Source organism: Chiloscyllium plagiosum, unplaced genomic scaffold (genome assembly GCF_037043375.1).
Source record: "Chiloscyllium plagiosum isolate Xiang-an unplaced genomic scaffold, Cpla_swu_hap1 HiC_scaffold_5, whole genome shotgun sequence".
NCBI classification, from domain to species: domain Eukaryota; kingdom Metazoa; phylum Chordata; class Chondrichthyes; order Orectolobiformes; family Hemiscylliidae; genus Chiloscyllium; species Chiloscyllium plagiosum.
Window position 1 is genome coordinate 6010451 of NW_028270143.1, and position 26681 is coordinate 6037131.

General features: G+C 40.9%; 1 protein-coding gene across 13 annotated transcripts in view; it reads right to left on the minus strand.

The window, feature by feature from the left end:
- The window catches only part of LOC122549677 (WAS/WASL-interacting protein family member 3), a 100560-nt gene that overhangs the window by 48952 nt on the left and 24927 nt on the right, over positions 1–26681 (minus strand). For 2 of the 13 annotated variants that reach the window (XR_015757150.1, XM_087986943.1), the window contains exons 1-3: positions 22272–22373; positions 13907–14040; positions 13254–13334 (exon numbers count right to left, since the gene is read on the minus strand). Coding sequence is in view for 12 of the 13 variants with exons in the window: in XM_087986943.1 (XP_087843069.1) it covers positions 13254–13334; positions 13907–13927 (102 nt within the window). In the remaining variant the exon portion in view is untranslated. Of the gene's footprint in view, positions 1–13253; positions 13335–13436; positions 13592–13906; positions 14041–22271; positions 22374–26681 lie in introns of those variants that run through there. The other 11 variants (XM_043689519.2, XM_087986944.1, XM_087986947.1 and 8 more) reach the window with 8 other exon arrangements.

A 26681-nucleotide genomic window follows, 5' to 3' on the forward strand; every position in this document is an offset into this window, starting at 1 on the left:
GAAGCTCTAAAATCAGGAGTATGAAAATGTGAAATTATTCCCAAAAAAAGTCACATTATTGCGGTTTAAAAAAATATGCAAAATAGAGAAGTGGCAAATCTGTATACAAATGGCAGTCATAAACTGTTTCTCTCTCCTCAGATACTGCCAGACCACCGGAGTTCCTGCTGCACTTAGTTTTATTTCAGATGACTAGCATCCACAGTATTTTGCTTTCACCAGTGTACAGCTTTGTTATTTTGTTTTCCCAGATGTTACAAAATATGAAGTACAAATACAAACAATACATTGCTTGTGCCAGTTATACCAGTTCGCCCGTCATCCCTGGTCTCATTGATATGCATTGGCTGCCATTCCGCTACTGGCATACCACCCCCCCCCACCTCCATCCAGGGCCCCCAACAGTCCTTCCGGGGGGGGGGGGGGGGGGGGGGGGGAAGGAGAGGTGGGGTGGGGGGAGGGGAGGAGAAAAGAAAAGGAAAGAGAGGGGTTCAGCTGCCTCTCCTCCAACCTAGTTTACTGTAGCAGGCGCTCCCAATGCGGTCTTCTTTACATTGGGGAGCACAAACATTTTAGGGAATGGTTCACTGAGCATCTCAAACAGGCCCGCAGAGGCCAACCGGACCTCCCAGTCACCGACCATTTTAATTCTCCTTCCCATTCCCTTTCCAAAAGGACCATCCTTGGCCTCCTCCATTGCCACAATGAACAGTACTGCAAATTGGAGGAACACCTCATCTTCCACCTGGGCTGTCTACAGTGTGGAGGACTCAATGTTGAGTTCTCCAATTTCAAATAGCCTCCCTTCCCATCTCCTGACTCCTTTCTCAGCCCAACCTCCTCCCTTCCATTCCTCCCAGCCACCTACCAGGTTTATTCCTCCCATTGACTAACCTGGTCATACACTGTCTTCACCTAGCCCCACTTCACCACCCTGCCCCCACCTTCCACTTTATCTGCAGCCACCCCCCAAACCCACACCCAGTCCTGAAGCACTGGCTCTTCGAATCTGATCTCCAGCATCTGCAGTCCTCACTTTCTCCTCCTTTACAAGGAGAATACCCTATAATGGTAACCATAAAGCTATGGACAAACATTAAGATTTGTTTAACAGTAAATAAAATTGGCTAACCGAAAAATAACCCACTAAATGTCAAAGAACATGATCCAAGGTCACTTCTACATACCTTAAAATCATGCTAATCCGTTGATTATAAAATGACTATTTGGGTAATTTTGTTTTTTTTTAATAAGTGAAGCTATTGATCTAAGCAATACACCAAAATGATGCCCACCTGCCCCCCATGTGAAGACCATGGTGGTCACTGCCACACAGCCCCTTTTTTATAGCCTTCCATGTCCTCCAATGCGGTTTTGTACACCCCACCATATACCTAGAGTTTCCAGTCATAACAATCCTTGCCTCTGCTACTCAGTCTCTCCCTGCCAAACCTTGACTTCTCCCATCCCTTCTGGGCATGATCCCCTGCTGTACCTTCTTGAACCTTCCTGAAAGATCAATCTCCAAGACAATATTCCCCTTTGACCTCTGGCTGATTTCAATAACCAACTCTGACTGTCACTCTTCAAATTGGACATGCCACCTTGATCTCCAAGTTTACTGGTTGACACCAAACCCTCTGATCCTAGCCCCTCCACACCTTGAACTTCTGTAAGATTCCATGACACAAAGTATTAGACCTCAAATTATCCCAACCTCAGACTAGATGCATCCTTTCCTACCAATTCTCTCTGCCAAGGGGTCAAATCTCTGACAGATCCACATCTGGATAGTTCACACCAAATCCCTTTCAGTATCTAATTTCTTATCATAATTGACTGTCCCCACAAGCATCTCCTACCACACATTGGATTGGGAAGCTTTTCAAACTTCACTCCTTGATGCCTCCAACCCTACTCATTGTCCTCGTGTAGAAGCCTATCCAACTCACTGATGTTCCTGACACCACCCTCATCGTTCTCCAATCCATTATCCACTGATTTCCCAGATTAGAGACAGTGTGGTGCTGGAAAAGCACAGCAGGTCAGGCAGCATCTGGGGAGCAAGAGAATCAATGTTTCCAGCGTAAGCCCTTCAGCAGGAATCCATAAAGCTATGAACAAACATTAAGATTTGTTTACCAAAGTAAACTTGACCAAATGAAAAGTAACCCATTAAATGTCAAATGATAAATGGTTCATGATAGAACATAGAAGAATACAGCGCAGTACAGGCCCTTCAGCCCTCGATGTTGCGCCGATCCAAGCCCACCTAACCTACACTAGCCCACTATCCTCCATATGCCTATCCAATGCCCGCTTAAATGCCCATAATGTGGGAGAGTCCACCACTGCTACTGGCAGGGCATTCCATGAACTCACGACTCGCTGAGTAAAGAACCTACCCCTAACATCTGTCCTATACCTAACCCCCCCTTAATTTAAAGCTATGCCCCCTTGTAATAGCTGACTCCATATGTGGAAAAAGATTCTCACTGTCGACCCTATCTAAACCCCTAATCATCTTGTACACCTCTATCAAGTCACCCCTTAACCTTCTTTTCTCCAATGAAAACAACCCCAAGTGCCTCAGCCTTTCCTCATACGATCTTCCTACCATACCAGGCAACATCCTGGTAAACCTCCTCTGCACCCGTTCCAGTGCCTCCACATCCTTCCTATGGTATGGCGACCAAAACTGCACACAATACTCCAGATGCGGCCGCACCAGAGTCTTATACAACTGCAACATGACCTTAGTTCTCCAGAACTCAATTCCTCTACCAATAAAAGCCAGTACGCCATATGCCTTCTTCACTGCACTATTTACCTGGGTGGCAACTTTCAAAGATCTGTGTACATGGACACCAAGATCCCTCTGCTCATCCACATGAAGGGCTTATGCCTGAAACATCAATCCTCCTGCTCCTCGGATGCTGCCTGACCGGCTGTGCTTTTCCAGCACTATACTCAACTCGGATCTCCAGCATCTGCAGTCCTCACTTTCTCTTAACTGATTTTCCCAATGCCACTCTTTGCCTTCCTTTGGATTGTTTACAAGTTGATGTGCAGGTAAGTGATGTACCTGTTTCCCTATATGAACAAATAATTGTAATTGTACAGTCCAATCCTTGCTGCTACAGAGACCAGCACAGAAATACATTTACCTATTATAAATCAAGCTAAGTAAATGTGCAACATCACAGTATAATAAATAGTGTTAACTCACATTAGATCAGAGAAAATATCCTCTTATGTGGGAAATAAGGGTGCCATAATGTATTTCAAACCTTTTTTCTAGGATGCAGCTAGGAACAACTTCTAAAAATAATAATCACATGATGTTTTGTGGAAGTTTAGAAGGCAGCACTAACGATCATGTGATAATTTATAGATCCAGAGTTATTTTCACACATGGCTAAAGAACAAAATTTTAGGCAACAATTATTGTTTATAATTTCATTAACTGACTAAGTTTCTTGCTTGAAAATGAACATCCATCAGATAATATAGAAAAAAAATAGATCAGTTTCATTTTTATGTAAATTAGTAGTTGGGTTTGAATTTTAAAATATTTTCATGTAGGTTTTGATCTCTGTGCAAAAGGGGGTCAATAATTAGTTTGTCTGTCTTTCTGCAACCATAATTTTTAAAATTGTAGGTGAGAACAATAAACACTTCCTGAAGTGTTTATTGTTTGATTGTAAAACTCTCAGAATGCAAAGACACTGAATATTAAAAAGGCATTAAGTTGCTTTCGGTTTAGAGGAATTACAACTTGATTTGTTTTTGCTTTGGGGAAAACCCCATAGAATGGAAAAGGTTCTGGTTGACAGTTCTGTGAAAAGGAGGTGCATCTTTTGCCTTGCTAGAATCTCAGTAATCAACATTATTGCAGCTTTTAATAACTGGGTGCTTACTGCCTCATGGATTGGGTCTAAGAGAGAGCTAAGATGTGACATGTACACTGACTGTTGGCATGCTTCTTGGAACATGCACTGGGATGAGAGTTTGCTTATCATGACACACGAAGTTTCTGTCCAGATTAGCTACAGTCTGATCTCATTACTCAAGCTGTTGAGTGACTCAAATTTTCTTGGCACTTATGATTTTGTTTCCTGAAGAAGAATTTCCAATTCATTTCAAAGCCTCTGGATTTTATTTGCAAAACCTTGGACGGTTTGAATTCCACCATAAGTCTAGCTTTTGTTGGCCCAGCATATTTGTCCCTTCCATATCTGTTTTAATGACTAGCAAGCCTTCCCAAACTATTTTTTCCTTCATGTTTTCTCTGGATCTCTTTCACTAGCTGCTTCAGTGATTGTCCGACTTGCTCCATCTCCTGGTTCAGTTCTTTCACTACAACATCATTACTGACATTTTATTTCAGAGGACTGCCTCCTGTGGTCAAGTTCGCTATACATCTCCACAATTCATTGCCGATCTGACATTTTCTCCAGCAATACTTTGAGCTCAATCCAACGTTTATGCCTGTTCCTGCTGAGCTTGATCTAGTTTATGTGAATTGTTCCAGATCTTCCCATAAAATGGCAATCATTTCACTGAATTAATGATACAGAGCTTGTAGCTTCCATTCTCTTCTTCACCTCTTGAAAATCAGTTTGAGCACTGAGCAGAGGTATCCTTTAAATCAGCTTTGAAATGGTATTCTTAAGTTTTGAGCTAATTGTCCAGTCTTTTCCTCTTGAGCTTACATTTCGCATTCACCGTGGAGAGCTGAGATCTTAGTATCAGTTATTCAGAAGAAAGTGAAATGTTCCCTCTTATTGCATGATCAATTCTAAGAGTATCTCTCGAATACTCTGCAGTTTCTGGATGTTTTCTGATTGCATGGATTGTGACTAGTAGGAGGTCACAGTATACTTGTATCCATGCAACTGCTGGTCCAGCAGTGTCTACAATTTAGAACGGCTGATGTCCAGGCTGGCTGTTCTTAACTCCAATACTATTCATCTTCCATATAGAATTAGTGAATCATGTATTGAAAGCTTTATGTTCTTAAGTTTCAACATGAGTAGAGTACTTTTTGTTTTAGTTTTCAGGTGCAGTACATTGCCACGTGGGCAAGTGCCAATCTTAGTCAATAATGATTGTTTACCAATTCGGAGTTGATTTAATTAGAATTTTTGCAAATGATTCAAACAGCACATTGAATTGCATGAAAAACACCACAGTATGAAAAGTGTTCACCACTGTTTGTCTTAACATGTACAACCATTACATCTGGTATATATGCACATACATACACACGCACGTGGTCAGATAAAAAATTCTTTATCACAGCTGGAAGATACATGAGGAGTGTGGTCTGTTTGATTCCAAGCACAACTCTTCGGAGCTGCATCAGTCTATGCTGTGCTACACTGCTTCTGCAGATGGCCTTTTCTGCTGCATACCTTGTAAAATTGATTGAAAGCTGGGTATTTCCCTGGTGGCATGCAGAAGACCACACCTTGCTATGTTTGTGTTCCAAGGGTGAAGATAATCATCGAGTTTGTACTCAGAACTATATGTTTCAACCACCTGTGAGGAAAGCTTGGTATAGGTAGAAGAACCATTATCCAGACAGCCAGAAGCCAAAAAGCTCCGAAATCCGAAGATTTTTTTGGGAAGTTTTTTTTTCCTCTTTAACAAAGATTGTTTGGTGAGCAAACAGTTAACCCAAGTCGACACCCACTGTGTCACTGAGATGTGACGGGGGGGCGTGGCCAAGCATCGACAGGCCTGAGGTTTCTCTGAACACTCCCAAATCGACACCCACTCGATGTGGGTCACTCAGATGCGACCTGGGAGGGCGTAGCCAAACACGTTCTTAGTGAGAAGTCTGCTTCTCCGGTAAGATTTTTTAAAATTTCACCATTAAAAACTGTCACTATTCTGAAAACCGAAAAATTCCAAATTCCGAAAAACAGCTGCTTCGGAGCACTTCGGATAAAGGATCTTCCACCTGTACTTGCATCCATCCTCCAGTAGCTCTTTGGATTATAAATCATTGCCTTGCAAATATTCTGGAAAATCTCCATGAGGGTAGATACAAATCACCAAACTCAATGATTCTGCTGCTTAGCTCCACATCTGAAAAAAAATTACACAATGAGCCCTTTACTCCACATCTGTTTGCAAAATGATCTATGGATTCTGTAGGCTTCTGTTTAAATAACATGAACTCTGGTCAGCTTGTACTTATGACTAATCTGACTCAATTGTTCTTCTAATGTGGCCAATACCTTTTGGCATTTTTCAGCTCTTTTACCCTGATGTTTTAAGTGTGTGTAGAACTTTGTTCCCACTTGCAAAGCAAATCTTAATGGCTTGACTAGAAACCAAACCTCTAAAGCCTGTTTAAACATGTTAAATTCTGCTCGAGATCTGCTGCATGCGGATTTAAACTAGGGAACTATAAGAGTATTTGACAATATGCCTTTGACCATTTCTTGCTTACTAATCAATCCAAAACACACAACCTAATCCTTTGCCAATCTTAACTGTGTTAAACTAATCTCTTGGTAAGTACTTTTCTACTTACCAGTAATCTGTTTTCAATATTCTCCAATGCTGTATCAAACAAAGACAACAAGGATTGCCTTGTGTACTTAAGCATGATTTAAAACTTCAACCATATTCTATCTGCAAGTTAGCTTGCTTGCTGGCAGTTCAAGCATAATAGACATCAGTACAATGCTTTCCATCAATGTTCACCACATCGTAACAATATTAGCCTAATAAATGAATCACTCATCAAGGATTGATTTCATCTGTTCATTTATTTAAGACAACAAAACACATTGCTTCATAACTTGTAGAGACTATAGCACCAATGATTTGTGTGCATGCAGTTTGCAAACCCACATCAGGCTCGCTGCTAGGAAGAGTCACAGCATTGTATCCACACAACACGGACTCCTTAAAAGATAAACTCTAAAATATAAGGGATACATTCAACATGTGAGAATGGTGTTCTAAATAGAGGAAACCTTTACACAGAAACAAAATCAACAGCAACATACAAGTATGAGCTGAATAATATATACTTTAATGAAATAAGGTGGTCACTGTTCACAAATGATAAATGGTCACAGGCATTGGCTGATGGCACTTCTCAGTTGAGCAATGCTTTATTTGCTGCATATAGCATTCATTTATTATCTGATGAAAAATGTCACAACTTTCCAACTGCCTTTACCAATGAGAAATTTACATAGGTGCTTCTCCTATTGCACCTGGAATTGTAAGTTTTCACTGAAAGCTAGCTTGTAAGTGTAATAAGTAAACCTGAGAAGCAGATGTCATTTAAGCCATTATCGCCAAGGGATTTGCACACAGGAGCAATGATACAGGAGAAGTAGGCTACTGAGTCCATCAAGCCTGCACTGCCATTCAATGACCGTGGCTGATCTAATATTCCTCATTTTCACTTTCCTGCCTTTTCCTCAAAGTTTGATTCACTGAATGATTTAACGTCTGTCGACCTCAGCCTTGAATATACTTAGTGACCAAGCCTCAACAGGCCTCAGTGCCCACAACCCTCAGAAGAATCCTCAAATCTGTCTTAAATGTGTGACCAGTTATTGTGGGATTTTGCCCTTTGGGGCTAGACACTCAAAGGGAAATGGCCTTTCTGCTTCTTCCCTATCAAGTCCCTGACAATCTTGTACATGTCAATTAGATCCCCTCTCATTCTTCTATATGGCAATAAGTGCAACTGTCAGTCTCGCTCTCGCTCTCTTCCCTCCCCCCAATAGAATGGAGCATAGAGACCAGAACTGCGCACACATGGTCTAGAAGGAAGTAAATAATTGTGACAAAGGACGTGGATTTGAGGTTCACCAAACTGACTCCTGAAAAATGGTAAGATGGAGGAAACTGGGCCTATATTCTCCAGGGTTTGGAAGAATGAGAGGCAAATCTCTTAGAAAGATGCAAAATTCCGATAGGCACTGACAGTAAATGCAAGAAAGGGGTTTTCCCTAGCTGAGGGGGATCTCAAACCAGGGGACACAGCCTCAGAATAAAAAGGTCAAACCATTTAAGAGTACGAGATGAGGAATGTCTTCACTCAGAAGGTGTTGAATATTTGGCACTCTCTACCCCCAAGGGCTGAGGATGTTTAGTCATTAAGTTGAAAATACAAATTTGGTAGATTTCTGGTTACTAATATAAAATCAACAAATATTTCCATGTTATTCCCATATGATAATGGAAGTGGAAGATGAGCAATGACCTTTAATGGTACACCAGGCTCAAAATGGCTGGATGGCCTACTCCTAAAGTTGCTCTGTTTTCACACTCAGTGCTGAAACATGTTCTTGAGGAAGTTACAAGTGCAAACTTAACCTTCAAAAGTTAAGGTTAGAAACTACTAGAACCTTGAAAGCTTTTATTACTTGTGAAAAGTTAAATCAGTCTACAGTACTGTAATTGTATTAAGATGAACAGCCAATTATTCAACACAGTTAACTATTATTGCACAAATAAAAACTAAATTTGTTTTGTTTTCGATTTAAATTGTCACCCAATCAGGTGTTGAACAACATTAAAGCAGTTCGAGGCCGATTTTGTGATGAATCTGTATTAGATTCAGTTAAGTCATTAATAAATGTGTCTAACAGATTTTGTTTTTTAAATTGTGCATCTTAAGATCTTAGCTCAGATTTAGTAGTACCTAGCCAATGTTTAGCCTCACTTATGCTGATGAAAGTATGGATGGATTTTTAAAATAGCATTTATTCATATGCAACTCAAGAGATACATTGGGTTTCACTGACAAAGTCTGAGTCCAAACAAATCTCATCCAAACATCCATCTATACACTTAGATCAGTAAATTAAAAATTGTATAAGACAGCCTTTACAATATCCTCAATCTTTTGAAGGATATTTATTTTTTTCCTCAGTCAAAATAAGTATTTTTCAACTTGTTTACAATCACTTAAGATACAAAATGTAAGTAGGTTTATCATAAGCTTTGATGCATCATTTGGTTGATAACATTTGACATTAATAAATCAGAATACTACCAAAACAATTACACAGATTTTGTTCATTGAATAATATGCTTAAATTGCACAGATGATGTCACAAGGAACACTATAAAATGTATGATATAGGCAAATTTACGTCAGATGGCCAACGCAAGAGGTAGATTTTAAGAAGAAACAGGAGATAGAAAAATAGGGATGGAGAGGAGTTGGGAGGAAACATCTAAGCTGATGGTCTGGGCGACTGGTGACACAGCCCCAAGTTAGAGAAGTACCGATGTCATAAAAAGGACTTGGGGTATGGGAGAAATTACACAGATATTTAGTGAGAGGCAAGGCCCTGGAGGGATTTCAAAACAAGAAATTTAAAAGCAAGGATATTTATCTGTACTTTTCAGCATTGCCTCCCAGTTAGAGAAATGTTAACAGTGTGAGATGAGACAGAAGGAGCAAAGATTTGGACGGCCTTCGCTTCAAAGGTAAAAAAGTGGGAACCAGGAGAACATAGAAAGTAATCAAGTCTAAAAGGAACAAAAGGAATGAGTGGAGATTTCAGCAGATGACGTGAGGCAGAGGAAAAAGGGGAGCGGTTTTCCAAAAGGTGAAACAAGGATAGTTTACATTCTCATCTTTGGAGGACAGATATACACACACAATAATGAGAGCAGCTCTTTAGACAGACCTCAAAAGGCATCAACATTTGCCTCCAACTCACTGAAAAACACATTGGGATCAACAGATGTCAGTGACAGTTTAAGTAGAAAACTCAAAAATGGTTGAATGTTTCAAGAAATAATAGATACCTATTTAGGTCAACTTGCATTGTTTGGAGAACCTTATCCTTACCAAACAGTGTGGTTATGATCAAATAAATAAAAAACCAAGCCCTACGTACAAATCAAATATCTACGGTATCCAATAATGTGCCATGGTTTTGGTGCCTCAGACATTTACTGGTGGGTGGGAATGGGATTCACAATAATTACACTGCATTTTTTCTTGCATTACAATGGTTACCAGAATGTATGAAGCACCGCCATCAGCAATCTCCATCTCAGTGGATAATACTAAAAAAGATGAACATATCCGGTGATATTAGCAGCTCTTCAGGTTCTCATCTACCTTGCTTCAGTTGCTCTGACTCAATGGGCACCAAACACTGGACCATATATGCTCCTGGTGAAAGTAAGACTACTAAAAATGTATAAAGCTTGTTTACCTACCATATCCAATAAATGAATGATTGGCTGATGAAGGAACAACATATAAAAGGGAACCAAACACTTATTTTACATTTGTTATATTTTTGACTCATCCACTTGGGCTTTCAAGTCTGTTATGTGAAATGGTACCAGACGTAGTTCACTCATTCCTTAAATGGGTGCCCTAGCCCCAACTGAAAACAGGTGAAATGGGTGTATACTTAAACTCTTACAAGTTGGGTCAGAGCCAAAGGAACAGCTACCCTAACAACTGGAAACAATAGGCAAACTCTTCACTGGCTGGAAGAATCTTAGCTGCCACACAAAAAGATAGTTGTGGTTATTGGAGCTTAATCAGCTCAGTTCCAAGGCATCTCTGCAGGGAGTTCCTCGGGGTATTGTCCTCGGCCAAACCACCAGCAATTGCTTCAATGACCTTCCTTTCACCATACAGTCAGAAATGGAGATTTGTTCAGAAGAACGAAGGATATCTGTTCATCGTGTCAATGGATTAGTGTAAATAAGGTGATAACATTTGTTCACTTGTGGGATGTTTGGCAGTACTTCCTTTTGACCCAGGGGGCTAGAAGCTGCACATATTTTACTGTTGGATGTTGGATAGCTGAATTTCTGGTTTATATTGTAGACTTAAAAAAAAAAATCTCATGCTCAGTAGGAAAGTAATTTGTAATTTAATAAGCTGAGTGGAATATGCACATAATAGAACAATCCTGATACATTTTCATGTAAAACACAGAGCAGATTTGAATTTATGAAGCTCAGCTCCCTAAATCTTGACTGTTCTGGAATGCAAACGTCTCATTACCCTTACAAGCTGGGAAAACACAAAAGGCTGAAACTGTGATAGCAAAAAAGTTGGAAGATGTGTGTGAGCGAGAGCGACAGAAGCTGGTGGAAAGGTCAACTCTTGTGATCTGATTAGAGTGTACAGTTGCTTGTCATGGATTGAAATGTTTGTGTACTGCTCCCTGGAGCTGGAAATCCAGGATTGTTATGAATTTAATTTGCATTTTGGGAATCTAAGGTAATTTTTTAAAAGCCATTTTGTAGGACAATGATACGGGAATGTTAGCTGAGCGAGGTTACCTCATGACCTTCTCCACATAATTTAGACTGGTCTCTCCTTATGATGTACTGTTAAAAGGGAGCTTATCCAGCTAAAGACATTTGGCCAAGCTTGATCAGGATTTCCCACTTTGATGTGCATGTAGTTTTATTAGTCAAGCGTACTTAGACCTGTCAATTAGTTTCTCTTCCTCTACAAACTTTTTGCCATTTTATTGCTGCTTCTCTGATTAAGGGCCTGTGGGTGTTTTTTGTAATTTCAGTACCAATTTCTGTGTAAAGACAGTTTGTTCTCAGCAATAAGAGGAGTAGCCTGAGAGAGCTCTTAGGGGCACTCTGCTAATGGTTTTAAAACCTAAGCTCAAGCCTGGCGTGTAGGTTTCTATGCTATATTGTAACATCGATGCCATTGGTAATAATTTAAACTAAACTGTCTATAAGAGTTTTATATTCCAGACTACCAGAAAGTATGATCTCTGGACCAAGAGCGGCTGACCGGAGCTGTATCCAATAGGTACTTTAACATTACCATGACCAGAAACTCAAACGTGGCCCATCATTTTAATACATTGGCTACAAGAGCACATCAGAGGCTAGGAATACTGCAGAGAACAACACCTCTTAGCTCCCCAAAGCCTATCCACTAAATAGAAGGCAAAAAAAAAAGTCAGCTGTGTGATGGAATACTCTCCATTTGCCTGGATAAGTGCAGCTCCAACAACACTACATAAAGTCTGACACTATCCATGACAAAGTAGCCCACTTGATTGGCATCATATTCATAAGCATCCACTCCCTCCACCATCACTCAGGTGTGTACTATTTAGAAGATACATTGCAGAATATCAAAAGATCCTTACCTCCATATTTCCATCTAGAAGGACAAGAGCAACAGAAACATAAGACTACATGTGTAAGATCCCCTGCAAGCCAATCCCCATTGTTGGATAAGGCTTAAGATAACAGGAACTGACAAGAGGCTTAACGATGGACTGTTAAGTGAATGGAATTACATTGAGTCAGTCGGGTCTGCCAAGAGAGTTAAAACTGCAGGAAAGTTAGCTGTCTCTACCAAGACATACATTTGGACAAAATAGTCCGGATTGCTCATGTGTACGGATAAATCCAAATACGAGATGCATTTGGAAAACTATACAGGATAAGTCACATGCACGCATAATTCCAATTAAAGGCACACACGTGTACAAAAAGAAATACGTTGGGGGGTGTGGTGAAGATGTCAAGCAGAGCTTTAGTCTCACCAGCTGTAAAACCTTTCCTGGGTAATAACGTTTGGGTAGTGAAAAACAATGATTAAGTTAAGTTATCTCTAATAGTTAAAAAAAGTGTATTATTTGTTTAAGTATTTAATACATGAATTGGGGTTTTATAGAGCTCTAAATGTCTCCACTGTATCATCTATGTATATATTGTTGTCTCAGAGACAGACAACACCATCCTGATTTGGATATATATTGGCTGTTCATTTACTGTCACTAAGTAAAAATTCTGGAATTCCCTCTCTAAAAGCATTGTGGGTCAACCTTCTGCACATGGACTGCAGTAGTTCAAGATGCCACCTTCTCCAGGGCAATAAATGCTAGCCAGCCAGGAATGCCCACATCCCACAACTGAATAAATAAAATAAAGTGGAAGGGATACTCTCCCTGGGTTACAGTAAAGTGAACAGGTAAGATCTTTAGGATCAACATCTCGAGTACAAAGATTACCGCCAACAATATCCTTTCGACATAAATGCAAACAGGCATTAAATCACCACTAATTGAATTGTTTTGAATTAAGAGAAAATAAATACTTTAAATAATAAAAATTGTAGATCACCAGTTACAGGAATTGCTCTTTTAATGTAACGCTCTGTATTATAACTTGACATATCCCAAAATAACCCTGAATGTTAGGGCATAGAAGTTTATAACTACAAGTGAATGGAAATATTTTGGACTTACAGAAGGTAGTGGTGGAGCCCCTGGTGGAGGGGGAGCAAGTGGAGGTGGTGGTGGAGGCGGAGGCGGCACTGGCATAACTACCTGAAAAACAATGGAGGTTTATATTTTCAAGTATGAAAGTTATTGTTTTATTATCATCAAGTATTTGCCTTAAATTGGAGTTGTTTTCTCTTTTCTTAATACCCCAAAATGACTGCTCTCAGCGAAGCATCCCACACCTCGCCTTTCACCAACATAGCAGTTGATCTCCAAGCTATCAGATATGTGGCACTAACCACAAAGTGAGACTCCGTGATTTCCTTGTCCTTTATCCCCAGCGGTGCAGTTGATAGTGAGAACTTAATTCAAGGGATCACAGACATGAATCTTTGCCTAATCATTTTGCAATACAACAGATCATGCTGCACCACATGCTAAATAATCTTACTTTTCTACATTTATTCTTTTAAACCAAGGTCCCCTTTATTCTGTCTGAGGCAGGGTTGTACTTCAGAAATTAAATGGTTGTTAAAAAAAATGTTAACAATATATTGTCCTGTTATCTCTATTGATCATTTTTAACATGGTCTCAGTAAGGTGTTCAAATTTGTAGCCAATGTAAAGCAAAGTGAATTAACAATATAACATGGAGATCAGTCTCAATACAATGATACCTTAATGTTATCGGTGTACATGAATCCTGTTTCTTCTCATATACTATCATGTACATACCAATGAAAAAAAATACTGACGAATGAGGCTCCCTGCTGGAAACTGGAGTGTAGACTTGTAATTACTCTTATTGTTCCTAAAATAAAAAAATAATGTACAAAGCATTAACACATTAGTCTGAAGTTTCTGTTATTTTACTGGAAGCATTGAACTATTCAAACTAAATGGACTAATGGTGTGACTAAATGCAATGATAAATCAGAAATGGAAAGAAGGGAGAAACAAGAAAATCACAAAAATCAACAGAAAAGTGGCATTGAGTGTACAGGTGAAGGGGACGAGTTTGGTCCTGGAGGAGTTTATCCTAGGATCTTAAAAGAAGTGGCAGCTAGAGAATTGTTGAGGCATTGGTTTTACTTTTCCAGAGGTCCATTAATTTGAGAACAGTTCCATTAAATCAAATGATAACAACGGTAACTCCTTTATTCAAAAAAAAAGAGGAGATAAAAGCAGGAAACCACAGGCCAATTAGATTAACTTTTATCATGGGGAAAATGTTCAAAGTTACTAGTAAAGTTATAGCAGGACACTTGGCTAGGTTCAATTTAATCTACTGGAGTTCTTTAAGGTAACACATGCTGTGGATGTAATATACTTAGATTTCCAGAAAGCATTTGATAAGTGCCACAAAAGGATATTGCAGAAAATAAAATCCCATAGAATCAGGTACAGCATTTGGCCCAAATAAAAGACTGGCTGAAAGTAAGCATTGTGTAGAAAAGACATAATGAGCAATGTACCATAGGGGCAGGTGTTTCCAATTCATAGAATAAAATCAAAGGTTGGTCACCAAATTTGCTGTCAGCACAAAGACAGGGAGGTTGTGAAGTGCATACAACAGGATTTTTTTTTAAAAAGTGCTAATAGACTAAAGACGGAGTGGGCAGAGATGTGGCAAAAAGAATATAATGTGGCAAAGTGTGAAAATGTCCAATTTAGCAGAGAAACATAGAAAGGAAGCATAATATCTAAATGAGGAGAGATTGCAAAGCTCTGAGGTGCACAGGGATCCGGCAGTCTTCATACATGAATTACAAAAAAGGTTAGTATAGTAGTACAAGTAATTAGGAAAACTAATGTAATGCTGCTATTTATTGCAGGGGGAAACTGAACAAAAAAAGTATGGAGTTTATATTTCAGTTACACATGGCATCGCCGAGTCTATATCTAGAATACTGTGCACAGTACTGCTCACCTTGTTTAAAGAGAAGGCTATAAATACATTATTTTTAAAAAAAAATCACAACACCAGGTTATAGTCCAACAGGTTTACTTGGAAGCACTGGCTTTCAGAGCACTGCTCCTTCATCAAGTGGTTATCCTCCAAAATAATGTAAGTACACTGGATGCATTTCGTACATGGTTTACCAGACTAATACCTCAAAATGGGCAAGTTGTCTATTGGACAGGCTAGGAGAAAGTGAGGTCTGCAGATGCTGGAGATCAAAGTTGAAACTTTATTGCTGGAACAGCACAGCAGGTCAGGCAGCATCCAGGGAACAGGAGATTCGACGTTTCAGGCACAGGCCCTTCTTCAGGAATCCTGAAGAAGGGCCTGTGCCCGAAACGTCGAATCTCCTGTTCCCTGGATGCTGCCTGACCTGCTGTGCTGTTCCAGCAATAAAGTTTCAACTATTGGACAGGCTAGACTTCTAGCTGAAGTTTAGGAAAGTAAAAGGCAAATTGATTCAAATGTATGAAATCTTGAGGGGTCTTGATAGGGGAGACATGGAGAGGATGCTTCCTCTTACAGGAGAATCTAACACTAGGGGTCCCCTTTTAAAAATAAAGGCTCTGCCATTTATTATAGGAGGTAAGAAAATCCCCCCCCCGCCCCCCACCAAATGAGGGCTGAGATTTTTTTGGAACTCAGCATGAAAAGATGGTGGAAACAGAATTCTTGAAGATTTTAAGACAAAACGATATAGGTTTCTTGTAACGCAAGGGGATTAAAAGGTTGTTGGAATAGGTGAGAATGTGCATTAGAGGTCACAATCAGATCAGTCATGATCTTCTAGCCTGGTGCAACAGGCATGACCTGCTACTGATTTGTGCGTTAAAATAAAATTGAACGTTCACACAGTAAAGTTTATTTGCAGCCTATGGTGCTTTCTAATATGGGAGAAAAATAAAACATACCTGACATGCTTCCAACTTGCACTGGATACCTTTTAATAGTTATATATAGCTTAACATCAGGAAAAAAAAAATGGTTCTCATTATAGTGCATAACTCCTCCAAAGATGGGAACGTACACTATCCTTGTTTCTCCTTTTCCCCTGCCTCACCTTTCAGCCAAAAATTAACATGTGCCCCAAATTTGCTGAACAGGAAGATAGAGGTGGGTCATATAATGTCAAAATGTAATAAAAACCTCTAACATCCAACATAACCTGCTTTCAATGCTTGCTGGCTAACAAATTGGCTATTCGAGACGGTTGTTGCTCATTTATCACATAAAACATCGATACACTGGAGTCCCAAATCCTCCCAGAATGCTCATTGCCTGGACTGCTGGAGGAGGCAAACTAAATTTCCCACCTCAGAACATGACTCCCTTCCCCCTTTCCATTTTTTGTGACTTCACTAGTTGTTGCTGGGGGGAGTATCTGACAAGATAAAGTCACTTGACCAGCACCACAGACAGCTGCAACTGTGTGGAATGCAACCAAGAGGGTGGCTGGAGTGTCAGCAATTGTGAGGACTCAGCATTCAGATTTAACAAAGTTGGTTCCTGAATTTCTTATCCAACTTCAGTTCAGGGTGCCTCAAATTCTTGGAGCTTTGTCACACAAAAAAAGTTTCTCAAAACCACAAGTAGAAATACTTTACCATGGCAAGCCTATCTTTATAATGCAACAGCATTCAGAAGTCACGTGATCAAATGTCACATGGTCAGAAGAGGAGATGTGTCATAATACCAGCTAGTCAATTCTCCAGGAATGCTTCCAACCAGCATTTGTTTGTTAGCTTGAAGTGGTCAGCATTCCATTCCATTTTAAATCTTGATCTATAAATATATTTACCACACTGAAGCAGCAATAATTGTGGGTGTGAGAATCTACAAAATAAAAATCAAGTTGCAAATATATTTTGAAGAAGCAAAAGTCAACATGCCTGACAAACTGGTATTGTGAAATGCAGCTGTTGGGTTGGATTCTAGTTTTACACATACACTAGTTGGGGTTCGCAGTGCAGCAACAGCTGCTTCCTCACCAGTAGTGTTTTGTTTTATCACCAATAATTCTGCCTCTAGGCAATTTATGTGATCTGTTACACCATTGCTAAATTACTCATATATATGTTTTCTCATTACATGAATAAAATAGTTAAAGAGGGTTTTTTCTTTGCTTGCTAATAGTAACATGGTTGCCATGCCCAAGATCTTTACACTAAATTGCTGCCACCTACATTTTGGTCAAGTATGTTTGAGTAGGTTGACCATTTTAATATAAATAAAGAAACAGAAATATAGTTTTCTTGCAGTTTGCACGGTCCTAATAGATGTAATTTTTGCTCAACACTGCAGGATTTACAGGCATACCAAACATAAACAAATTCAAAATGTTGCAGCTGCGAATAGATCAGGCTTTAAAATTAAACATTACCAGAAAAAAAAACAATAAGTCTTTGTTATAAATTATTTTAAAAATTCACAAAATCTGAGTCCAATAAATACCTTACATTAAAAAAAAAGAGTAATGCTCTGACGACATGCTATGGTTGCAAATCCTTACTCAGAATCCAGCACTTTGTACTGGGACAGAGAGGAAAGAAAGATATGAAAGAGAGAAGGCATAATTTAAATCTAGAGCAACGCTGATACTGAACTTTGGAATTTTTGATGCAGTTTCAGTTTCCAGAGCTAAGCATAATGCCAATCACTACTCAAAATTCAAGAGGGGAAAAAAAAAGTGTTACCAACTACAACATCCTTGAGATGAGAAATTGGTTTGCAGTTTGAAGAGGTGATGTGCTGAGAAGCAAAAACAAATGGACTAAAAATGTAGATGTGGTAGAATGGTGATTCATGCAAGATGTGCTGATCACATGACTTGGACATTGTTAAGACAGAGACACCAGTCTAGAATGAGCACGCCATGCAAGAGGTCAAAAGGCTACTCTAAACAGCGACATTTGACACCCAAAGTACATATGTAAATAAAAAGGTGTGTTATGGTACATCAGGAATTCAACAGCATTGTTTAGAGATATGCAAGCAAGCGACCTCAGGGAATGTATGAAAATACACTTGTATCCTCCTGTCTGGTATCTGAACATTTAGGTAGCAATACTGGCATCATGCATGGTGGCATCCAAGGAAGGAAGCTCTAGAACCAGTATCTGAATTTAAAACCATAATCCAAAAGGACACTGCTGAAAACAACTCTAAATTATGGGAAATAATTGTAATATTTTTAAATGTTAAGTAATTTGTGATTTGAAAACTTCCTTCCTTTAATTTACAACTGGCCTTTGACAGGGAATTCCAGATGGATCGAGTCAACAGCCTTGATCAGACCAGTGAAGGCCATAGGAGAGTAGTTATGTTGTTCCTAGCATGTGTGTTGGAGTTGCTGGGCAGTGATGATAATCTCTATAGTTCTGGCTTGGCCAGAAGCCATATTGATCTTTCAGAAAGGATTTCCTCAGACTCTGAGAAGGTGATGATCTTCCGAGCAATGGAGTAGCAGCAAGATTCTTTGGTAACTCCCATGTCCTACTTTGTCTCCTACCTTGAGGGCTTCTTCAGAAGAAACACCACTTGGAAGCTCCTATATTAGGTGTTCACAAAGAATTGTGCCCCATATCAGTAAGGGGAAGTACAGAGAAGGAACTGGAGAAACAATTCCTAAAGATCAAGGCCAATGACCTAAAGGGGAGGTGATAGATGGATGCACCAGGTTTGGAACTCAACCTTAGGTTAAAAGATTTCAAGACAATGAGGTAAAACAAGTAGAAAAGTTTGAGAAGGTTTGTAGCTTGGGTTGTGGATGAAGCCGTGGATTTGTTCGCCAAGCTGATGTGTTATACATCAAATGTTTCGTCGCGAGGTGACAGCGTCCTTGATAAGGCGCTGGTGGTCTGTCCCGCCTGGTATTTAATGTTTGTTGTTTGGTACTTCCAGCTCTGTATCAGAGTAGTTTGTACACAGGGTCTAGTACAATGTGTCTATTGATAGAGTTCTGGTTGACGTGCCAGGCTTCAAGGAATTCCCTGGCATGTCTCGGTTTTGCTTGTGCTAGGATTGTTACATTGTCCCAGCTGAAATTTGTGTCCAAATTCAAAGCAACTACACGGCGCAGGAAACATCAGCAAAACGGACCTGCAAAAAAGATGAAACCAGATGGATCCAACATACCCCAGATTGTATGGGCTACCCAAGGTGAACAAAGCAGGAGCAGCCCCCAGAGCCATTATATTACTCCCAAGGATACCTAGCTGCAAGTTACCAAACGAGCTGCAAACAAGACAGACACATAATAGAATAGTCCAACTACTGCATTCACTCCTCCCAAGAGTTCCTCAAGATTATTTCAGCCTCTTCTATTGTGGGGTTTCTAATGATTTCATTTGACGTAATATCACTCTTCACATCTATAGGCATCGACCTAGCCAAGAATACCATTGCCACATTATTGGACAAAGCAGCTACTATGTCATCAGCAACATCAACATGAACAGCATAATAAAACTATACCTATGCCTCACAACTCACTTTACATTCAAAAGACAAGTATACAGACATCAAAAGGCACACCAATATCAGATCAAAAGGGTCCCCAACATCAGAACTTACAGCAGAAGCAGTAATGCAATGCTTAGAACGGGCAGCCCTCCCCACCATCCAATGCAAACTCTGGATCCAATATGCAGATGACACCTTAGTGTACACAACTGTAAGAAACCCACCATTACATCACATCAATAATATTCTCAGAATAAAAGTTCACTAAAAGAGGTAAACAGCAGACTCCCCTTCCCCAAATTAGCAGAACTCCAGGCCAGTGTGTACAGGAAGAACACCCATACCGGACCAAATACTAAACGTAAAAGCAACCATCCCAGCACCCACAAATGAAGCTACATTAGGACATTGATAGGTCTGTCCCTGGGGAGGTCTCGAACTGCAAACCTTTTGGTTAACAGCCAAACATGCTGACCAACTGCACCACAGACACTGCTGACTGAATGGGTGTCTCTGTGGCACAATCATTCCTGATGAAGGGCTTTTGCCAGAAATGTCGATGCTCCTGCTCCTCGGATGCTGCCCGACCTGCTGTGCAGTTCCAGCACCACACTCTCAACACTGATCTCCAGCATCTGCAGTCCTCACTTTCTCCCATTAATTAAACAGACAAGGAAATACTGCAACAACGCAAAACTCCAGAAGGCAGAACAGAAACACCTATTAAGGATTTAAACAAAACAGGTACCCGAAGAGCACTACCCTCCAGTACTTATGGGATACACCCAAAGAAGAAAACACTACACGACCAGACTCAATAGCAACCATGCCATACAAAGACATATCAACCAGAGATAACTACTCAGGCTACTGGGAATCACGGTGGCCCACAAACACCTTTCACCAGCTCCTCACAAAAAAAGGTTAAAGACACAACACCCACATCCAACAGGACAAAATGTTATCTACAAGATACAAAATACTGAAAAACACTACCTGGAACAGGAAGAAAACTGACCATGGGAGTGCACGATCATCAGCTCGCCACTGTCGGACATGACCAGCACTCATTTCCAACTGCACAGACAACGAAGGACACAAATTCAACTGGGACAATGTAACTATCCTAGCACAAGTAAAACAGACACGCCAGAGAATTCCTCGAAGCCTGGCAGTCCAACCGGAACTCAATCAATAGACACATTGTATTGGACCCTATATACAAACCACTCCAACACAGCCAGAAGTAGCAAACAAACAAAAAGAAAAATACCAGGTGGGACAGACCAACACTTTATCAAAGATGTACTGATGATGTCACCTAGTGAGGCGATGAAAGGTTTGCAGAAAAACACCAGCTCTGAACAAATGCACCACTTTAATTAGAGAAAAGCCATAATAAAGAACTGGGGAGGTGACAACTCTGGATATAGAGCAATAACTCAACCTTAAAGCTAGGTGACAAAATCTGGTTAAGGGATAGCATTTCAGAAGCCTTGGCAAATCAGAAAAAAAAAACAACCAAGGCGAGACAAAGTCTAATCATCCCAGAAGATGAGATCGCTATACTTGAACTGCTTCAGACAGGAGTGCAACTATTCCAGATATGGTCCAATACCATCACCCTAATGTTATGCTCGAGTGAATCAGATCAGGGGGTCCAGTCAAAGTTCCAATTCATTTTAAAATTGGAGGGAGGGTGGGATGAGATAATATTATTATTGTTGTTAAGTAATAGTGGTAACAAGTGGTATTAATAATGACTTAGAGTCATAGAGAAGTACAGCAGGGAAACAGACCCTTTGGTCCAACCCGACCAGATATCCCAACGCAATCTAGTCCCACCTGCCAGCACCTGGCCCATATCCCTCCAAACTCTTCCTGTTCATATACTGATCCAGATGCCTTTTAAATGTTACAATTGTACCAGCCTTCACCTCCTCTGGCAGCTCATTCCATACACATACCACCGCTGCATGAAAGAGATGCCCCTCAGGTCTCTTTTATATCTTTCCCCTCTCACCCTAACCCTATGTCCTCTAGTTCTGGACTCCCCCATCGCAGGGAAGAGACTTTGTCCATTTAGCCTATCCATGCCTCTCATGATTTTATAAATCTCTGTAAGGTCACCCCTCAGCCTCCAAAGCTCTAGGGAAAACAGCCCCAGCCTATTCAACCTCCCCCCTATAGCTCAAATCCTCCAACCCTGGCAACATCCTTGTAAGTCTTTTCTGAAGCCTTTCAAGTTTCACAATATCCTTCCGATAGGAAGGAGACCAGAATTGCATGCAAAGTTCCAACAGTGGCCTAACCAATGTCCTGTACAGCCACAACATGACCTCCCAACTCCTGTACTCAATACTCTGACTTGATTGGTAAGTAAGCAAAATAGTGAACTATTGAAACCAAGAGAGAAATCCAAGGATACAGGGAAGACAGATGATTTGAGATTCATTTAAATCCTGACCATATAACTAATTAGACAGAAGATATCAGTCAAAAATAAGCAAAAAGGAAGGGAGGTCAGGGGCATCACATGGGAGGGCTGCATTTGATATCCTACTATGTACAGGTATAAGCAGAAGAACTTTTACAGCACACAAGTTGAAGAGTCTTACTTAGAGGTAAGGGTTAAGCAGCCTCAGGGCAGTATGTTTACAAACACCCTCAGCCTGAGGTATGCCAATTTGGAAACTCACTGTTCAGCTTGCAGTATTAACCTGAAAGCAGAAGAAAAAGTAGTGGGGGTAAACAAGATTATTCTTACTTTATAAAAAAAATCTATGCTGATAGCATTCAGATAAAGAGTCATTTATAAATATATAAATAAAGAGGGTAAAGAGATAACATTTTCTCTGGACAAAAGAAAAGTTGGTGAAAGTGCAAGTATATCCAGATACACCAAATGTTCCAGAGAAAGCAGCAAGTAGACATTGTATACTAATCTAATCAAAAGATAAGGACTGGAAAATATTCAACTTAGTTAAATTATATTTCCCCTAACGTTTATACAAAATTAACAATTAGTATTCAAATTTAGCTTGTATCCCATTTCACACACATTCATTAGCAACAGAATTACAGTCCATTCTGATGGAATCAAAATAAAAGTTGGTTGCTTCAAAGCGGCAGAAGGTGAAGATAGGTTAAAGCAAAAAAAACACTTCACAGAAATTTATTGTGGGAGCAAACAAAACACAATCTCAAGAAGCTAAGAAAAAAGTTTGGATCTTAATGTATATGTCGATTAACTTTTATTGCTGGTAACAAGTCAATGAATTCTATTATATTGGGGTGGATTTTCTAAAGAGTGCAATCATAATCAGATTGACATTCCACCCTTATATTTGTTTACAATAAGAGCACATCTCTGGTAGGAGATTCTGAACATAGGTTCTGCACTTCTGCAGAACCTACCTTATCTTAAGTAAGAAACATTCAGGGGAAGGCAAACTATGCTGCCTTGTTCAACAGCAATAGATTTTCATAGAGTTTTAGAACTTTGCAGCATGGAAACAGAACCTTCAGTCCAACTTTTCCATCTAGGTATCCTAAATTAATCTCATCCCATTTGCCAGCATTTGGTCCATATCCCTCTCAGCCCTTCCGATTCATATACCCATCCTGATGCCTTTTAAAAGGTTTTAATTGGATCAGCCTCCACCACTTCCTCTGGCAGCTCATTCCATACACACACCACTCTCTGCATGAAGTAGTTGCCTCTTGGGTCCCTTTTACATCTTCCCCTCTCACCTTAAAACCTATGACATCTAGTTTTGGACTTGGCTATTCACCCTATCCACGTCCCTCAAATTTTATACAGTTCTATAAAAGGTCATCCCTCAGCCTCAGACACTCAAGAGAAAATAGACCCAGCCTATTCAGTCTCTCCCAATAATGCAAGCCCTTCAAACCTGGTGACATCCTTGTAAATCTTTTGTGAACTATTTCAAGTTTCACAACATCCAATAGCAGCCTAACCAATGTCCTGTACATCCACAACACGACCTCCCAACTCCTATACTCAAGCACTGACCAACAAAAGGCAAACATACCAAACGCTTTCTAAACTATCCTATCTACCTACAACTCCACTTTCAAATGAACTATGAACCTGCACTCCAAGGTCTCTGTCCTGCAACACTCCCCACTAAGTGTATAAGTACAGCCCTGATTTGCCTTTCCAATAGGCAGCACCTCATTTATCCAATTTAAACTCCATCTGTTACTCCTCGGCCCATTGACCCCGCTGATCAAGATCCCATTGTACTCCTAGGTAACCTCTTTTCACTGTCCACTATACCTCCAATTTTGGTGTCATCTGAAAATTTACTAAACACATCCGAATGACGGAAAGCAGTGGACCCAGCACTGACCCTTGTAGCACACCACTGGTCACAGACCTCCAGTCTGAAAAGCAACCCTCCACCATCACCCTCTGTCTACCTTAGACAAAATTTTGAATCCAAATGGCTAGTTCTCCATGTGATATAACCTTGCTAACCAGTTTACCATGAGAAACCTTGTTGACTGCCTTACTGAAGTCCATATTGACTACATCCCCTGCTCTGCCTTCAATTCTCTTTGTTACTTCTTCAAAAAACTCAAATTCATGAGACACAATTTCCCACAACAAAGCCACATTGAGTATCCCTAAATCAGTCCTTGCCCTTCCAAATACATGTACACCCTGTCCCTCAGGGCTCCTTCAACAACCCGCCCACTATTGATGTCAGGCTCACCAGTCTATAGTTTCCTGGTTTTTCCTTACCACCCTTCTTAAATAGTGGCACCACATTAGTCAACTTCCAGTACCTCGCCTTACTGATGCCACAAATCTCAGCGAGGAGCCCAGCAAGTACTTCTCTAGCTTCCCACAGAGTTCTCGGGTACACTTGACCAAGTCCCAAGGACTTATTCACCTTCATGAGTTTTTAGGACGTCCAGCACCACCTCCTCTGTAAGGAGATTTTTCCAAGATGTTGCTACTAATTTCATGTTCTCCATCTCCCATGTCCTTCTCCACAGTAAACACTGATGCAAAATACTGGTTTAGTATTTCACCATCTTCTGCAGTTCCAGACATAGGCGACCTTGTGATTTTTAAGGGGCCCTATTCTCTCCATTTTTCGCTTTTGTCCTTCATGTATATGTAGAATCACTTTGGATTCTCCTTAACCCTATTTGTCAAAGCTCTCAAGTCCCCTTTATGCTCTCCTGATTTCCCTCTTAAGTATACTCCTACTGCCTTTAAACTCTTCTAGGGATTCACTGGATCTCTGCTTTCTATACTGACATATGCTTCCTGCTTTTACTTAACCAAAACCTCAATTTCTCTAGTCACCAGCATTCCCTACACCTACCAGCCTTGCCCTTCACTGAAAGGAACTTACTTTCTCTGGACTCATTTCTGAAGGCTTCCCATTTTCCAGCCGTTCCTTTACCAGAGAACTTCTGCTCCCAGTCAGCTTTTGAGAGGTCTTGCCTAATACTGTCAAGATTAGCCTTTCTCCAATTTAGAACTTCAACTTTTAGATCTGGTCTATCCTTTTCCATCACTCTTTTAAAACTAAGAAATTCTGGGCACTGGCCCCAAAGTGCTCTCCCACTAACACCTTAGTCACTTGCCCTGCCTAATTTCCCCCAGAGGTCAGCTTTGCTGTATATGGGAGGTTGGTGGGGTGGTAGGTGAGGACCAGTGGGGTTCTGTCCTGGTGGCGGTTGGAGGGGCCGTCATTTCCGCCACCTCCAAACGGACCCCACCACCAGGGATATATTTCCCTCCCCTCCCCTACCAGCGTTCCGAAAAGACCACTCCCTCCGTTAGTCCCTCGTCGTCAGGTCCACACCCCCCACCAACCCAACCTCCACTCCCGGCACCTTCCCCTGCAACCACAAGAAATGCAAAACTTGCGCCCACACCTCCCCCCTTACTTCCCTCCAAGGCCCCAAGGGATACTTCCATATCCGCCACAAATTCACCTGCACCTCCACACACATCATTTATTGCATCCGCTGCACCCGATGTGGCCTCCTCTATATAGGGGAGGCAGGCCTCCTACTTGCGGAACGTTTCAGAGAACACCTCTGGGACACCCGGACTAACCAAGCCAACCACCCCGTGGCTCAACACTTCAACTCCCCCTCCCACTCCACCAAGGACATGCAGGTCCTTGGACTCCTCCATCGCCAGACCATAGCAACACGACGGCTGGAGGAAGAGCACCTCATGTTCCACCTAGGAACCCTCCAACCACAAGGGATGAACTTAGATTTCTCCAGCTTCCTCATTTCCCCTCCCCCCACCTTGTCTCAGTCAAATCCCTCGAACTCAGCACCGCCTTCGTAACCTGCAATCTTCTTCCTGATCTCTCCACCCCCACCCCACTCCGGAGCCTATCACCCTCACCTTGACCTCCTTCCACCTATCGCATTTCCAACGCCCCTCCCCCAATTCCCTCCTCCCTACCTTTTGTCTTAGCCTGCTGGACACACTTTCCTCATTCCTGAAGAAGGGCTTATGCCCGAAACGTCAATTCTCCTGTTCCTTGGATGCTGCCTGACCTGCTGCGCTTTTCCAGCAACACATTTTCAACCCTCTCTAGTAGGTACATCCACATTCATCGGAAAATGTTCTGGTATAAAACTTAAATTCCTCTCCATCCAAGCCCTTAACACTGTGGCAGTCCCAGTCCCTGTTTGGAAATTCAAAATCCCCTGCCATAACCACCCCAGTATTCGGACAGATAACAGATCTCCTTACAAATTTGTTTCTCAACTTCCTGCTATTGGCGGGGTCTATAATACAATCCCTATAAAAAAAGGTGATCATCCCTTTATTTCTCAATTTCAACCAAATAACTTACCTGGATATATTCCCAGATACAGCCATAATGCTAACAATAACACCACTCTCCCATCACCATCCCCCCCCAACCGCACCTCCTGCCTCCACAACTCCTCTCTTCCCCCCCCCCCAACCCCACTCCCCCAGCCTCCTGATAGCATCTATAACATGGAACATTAAG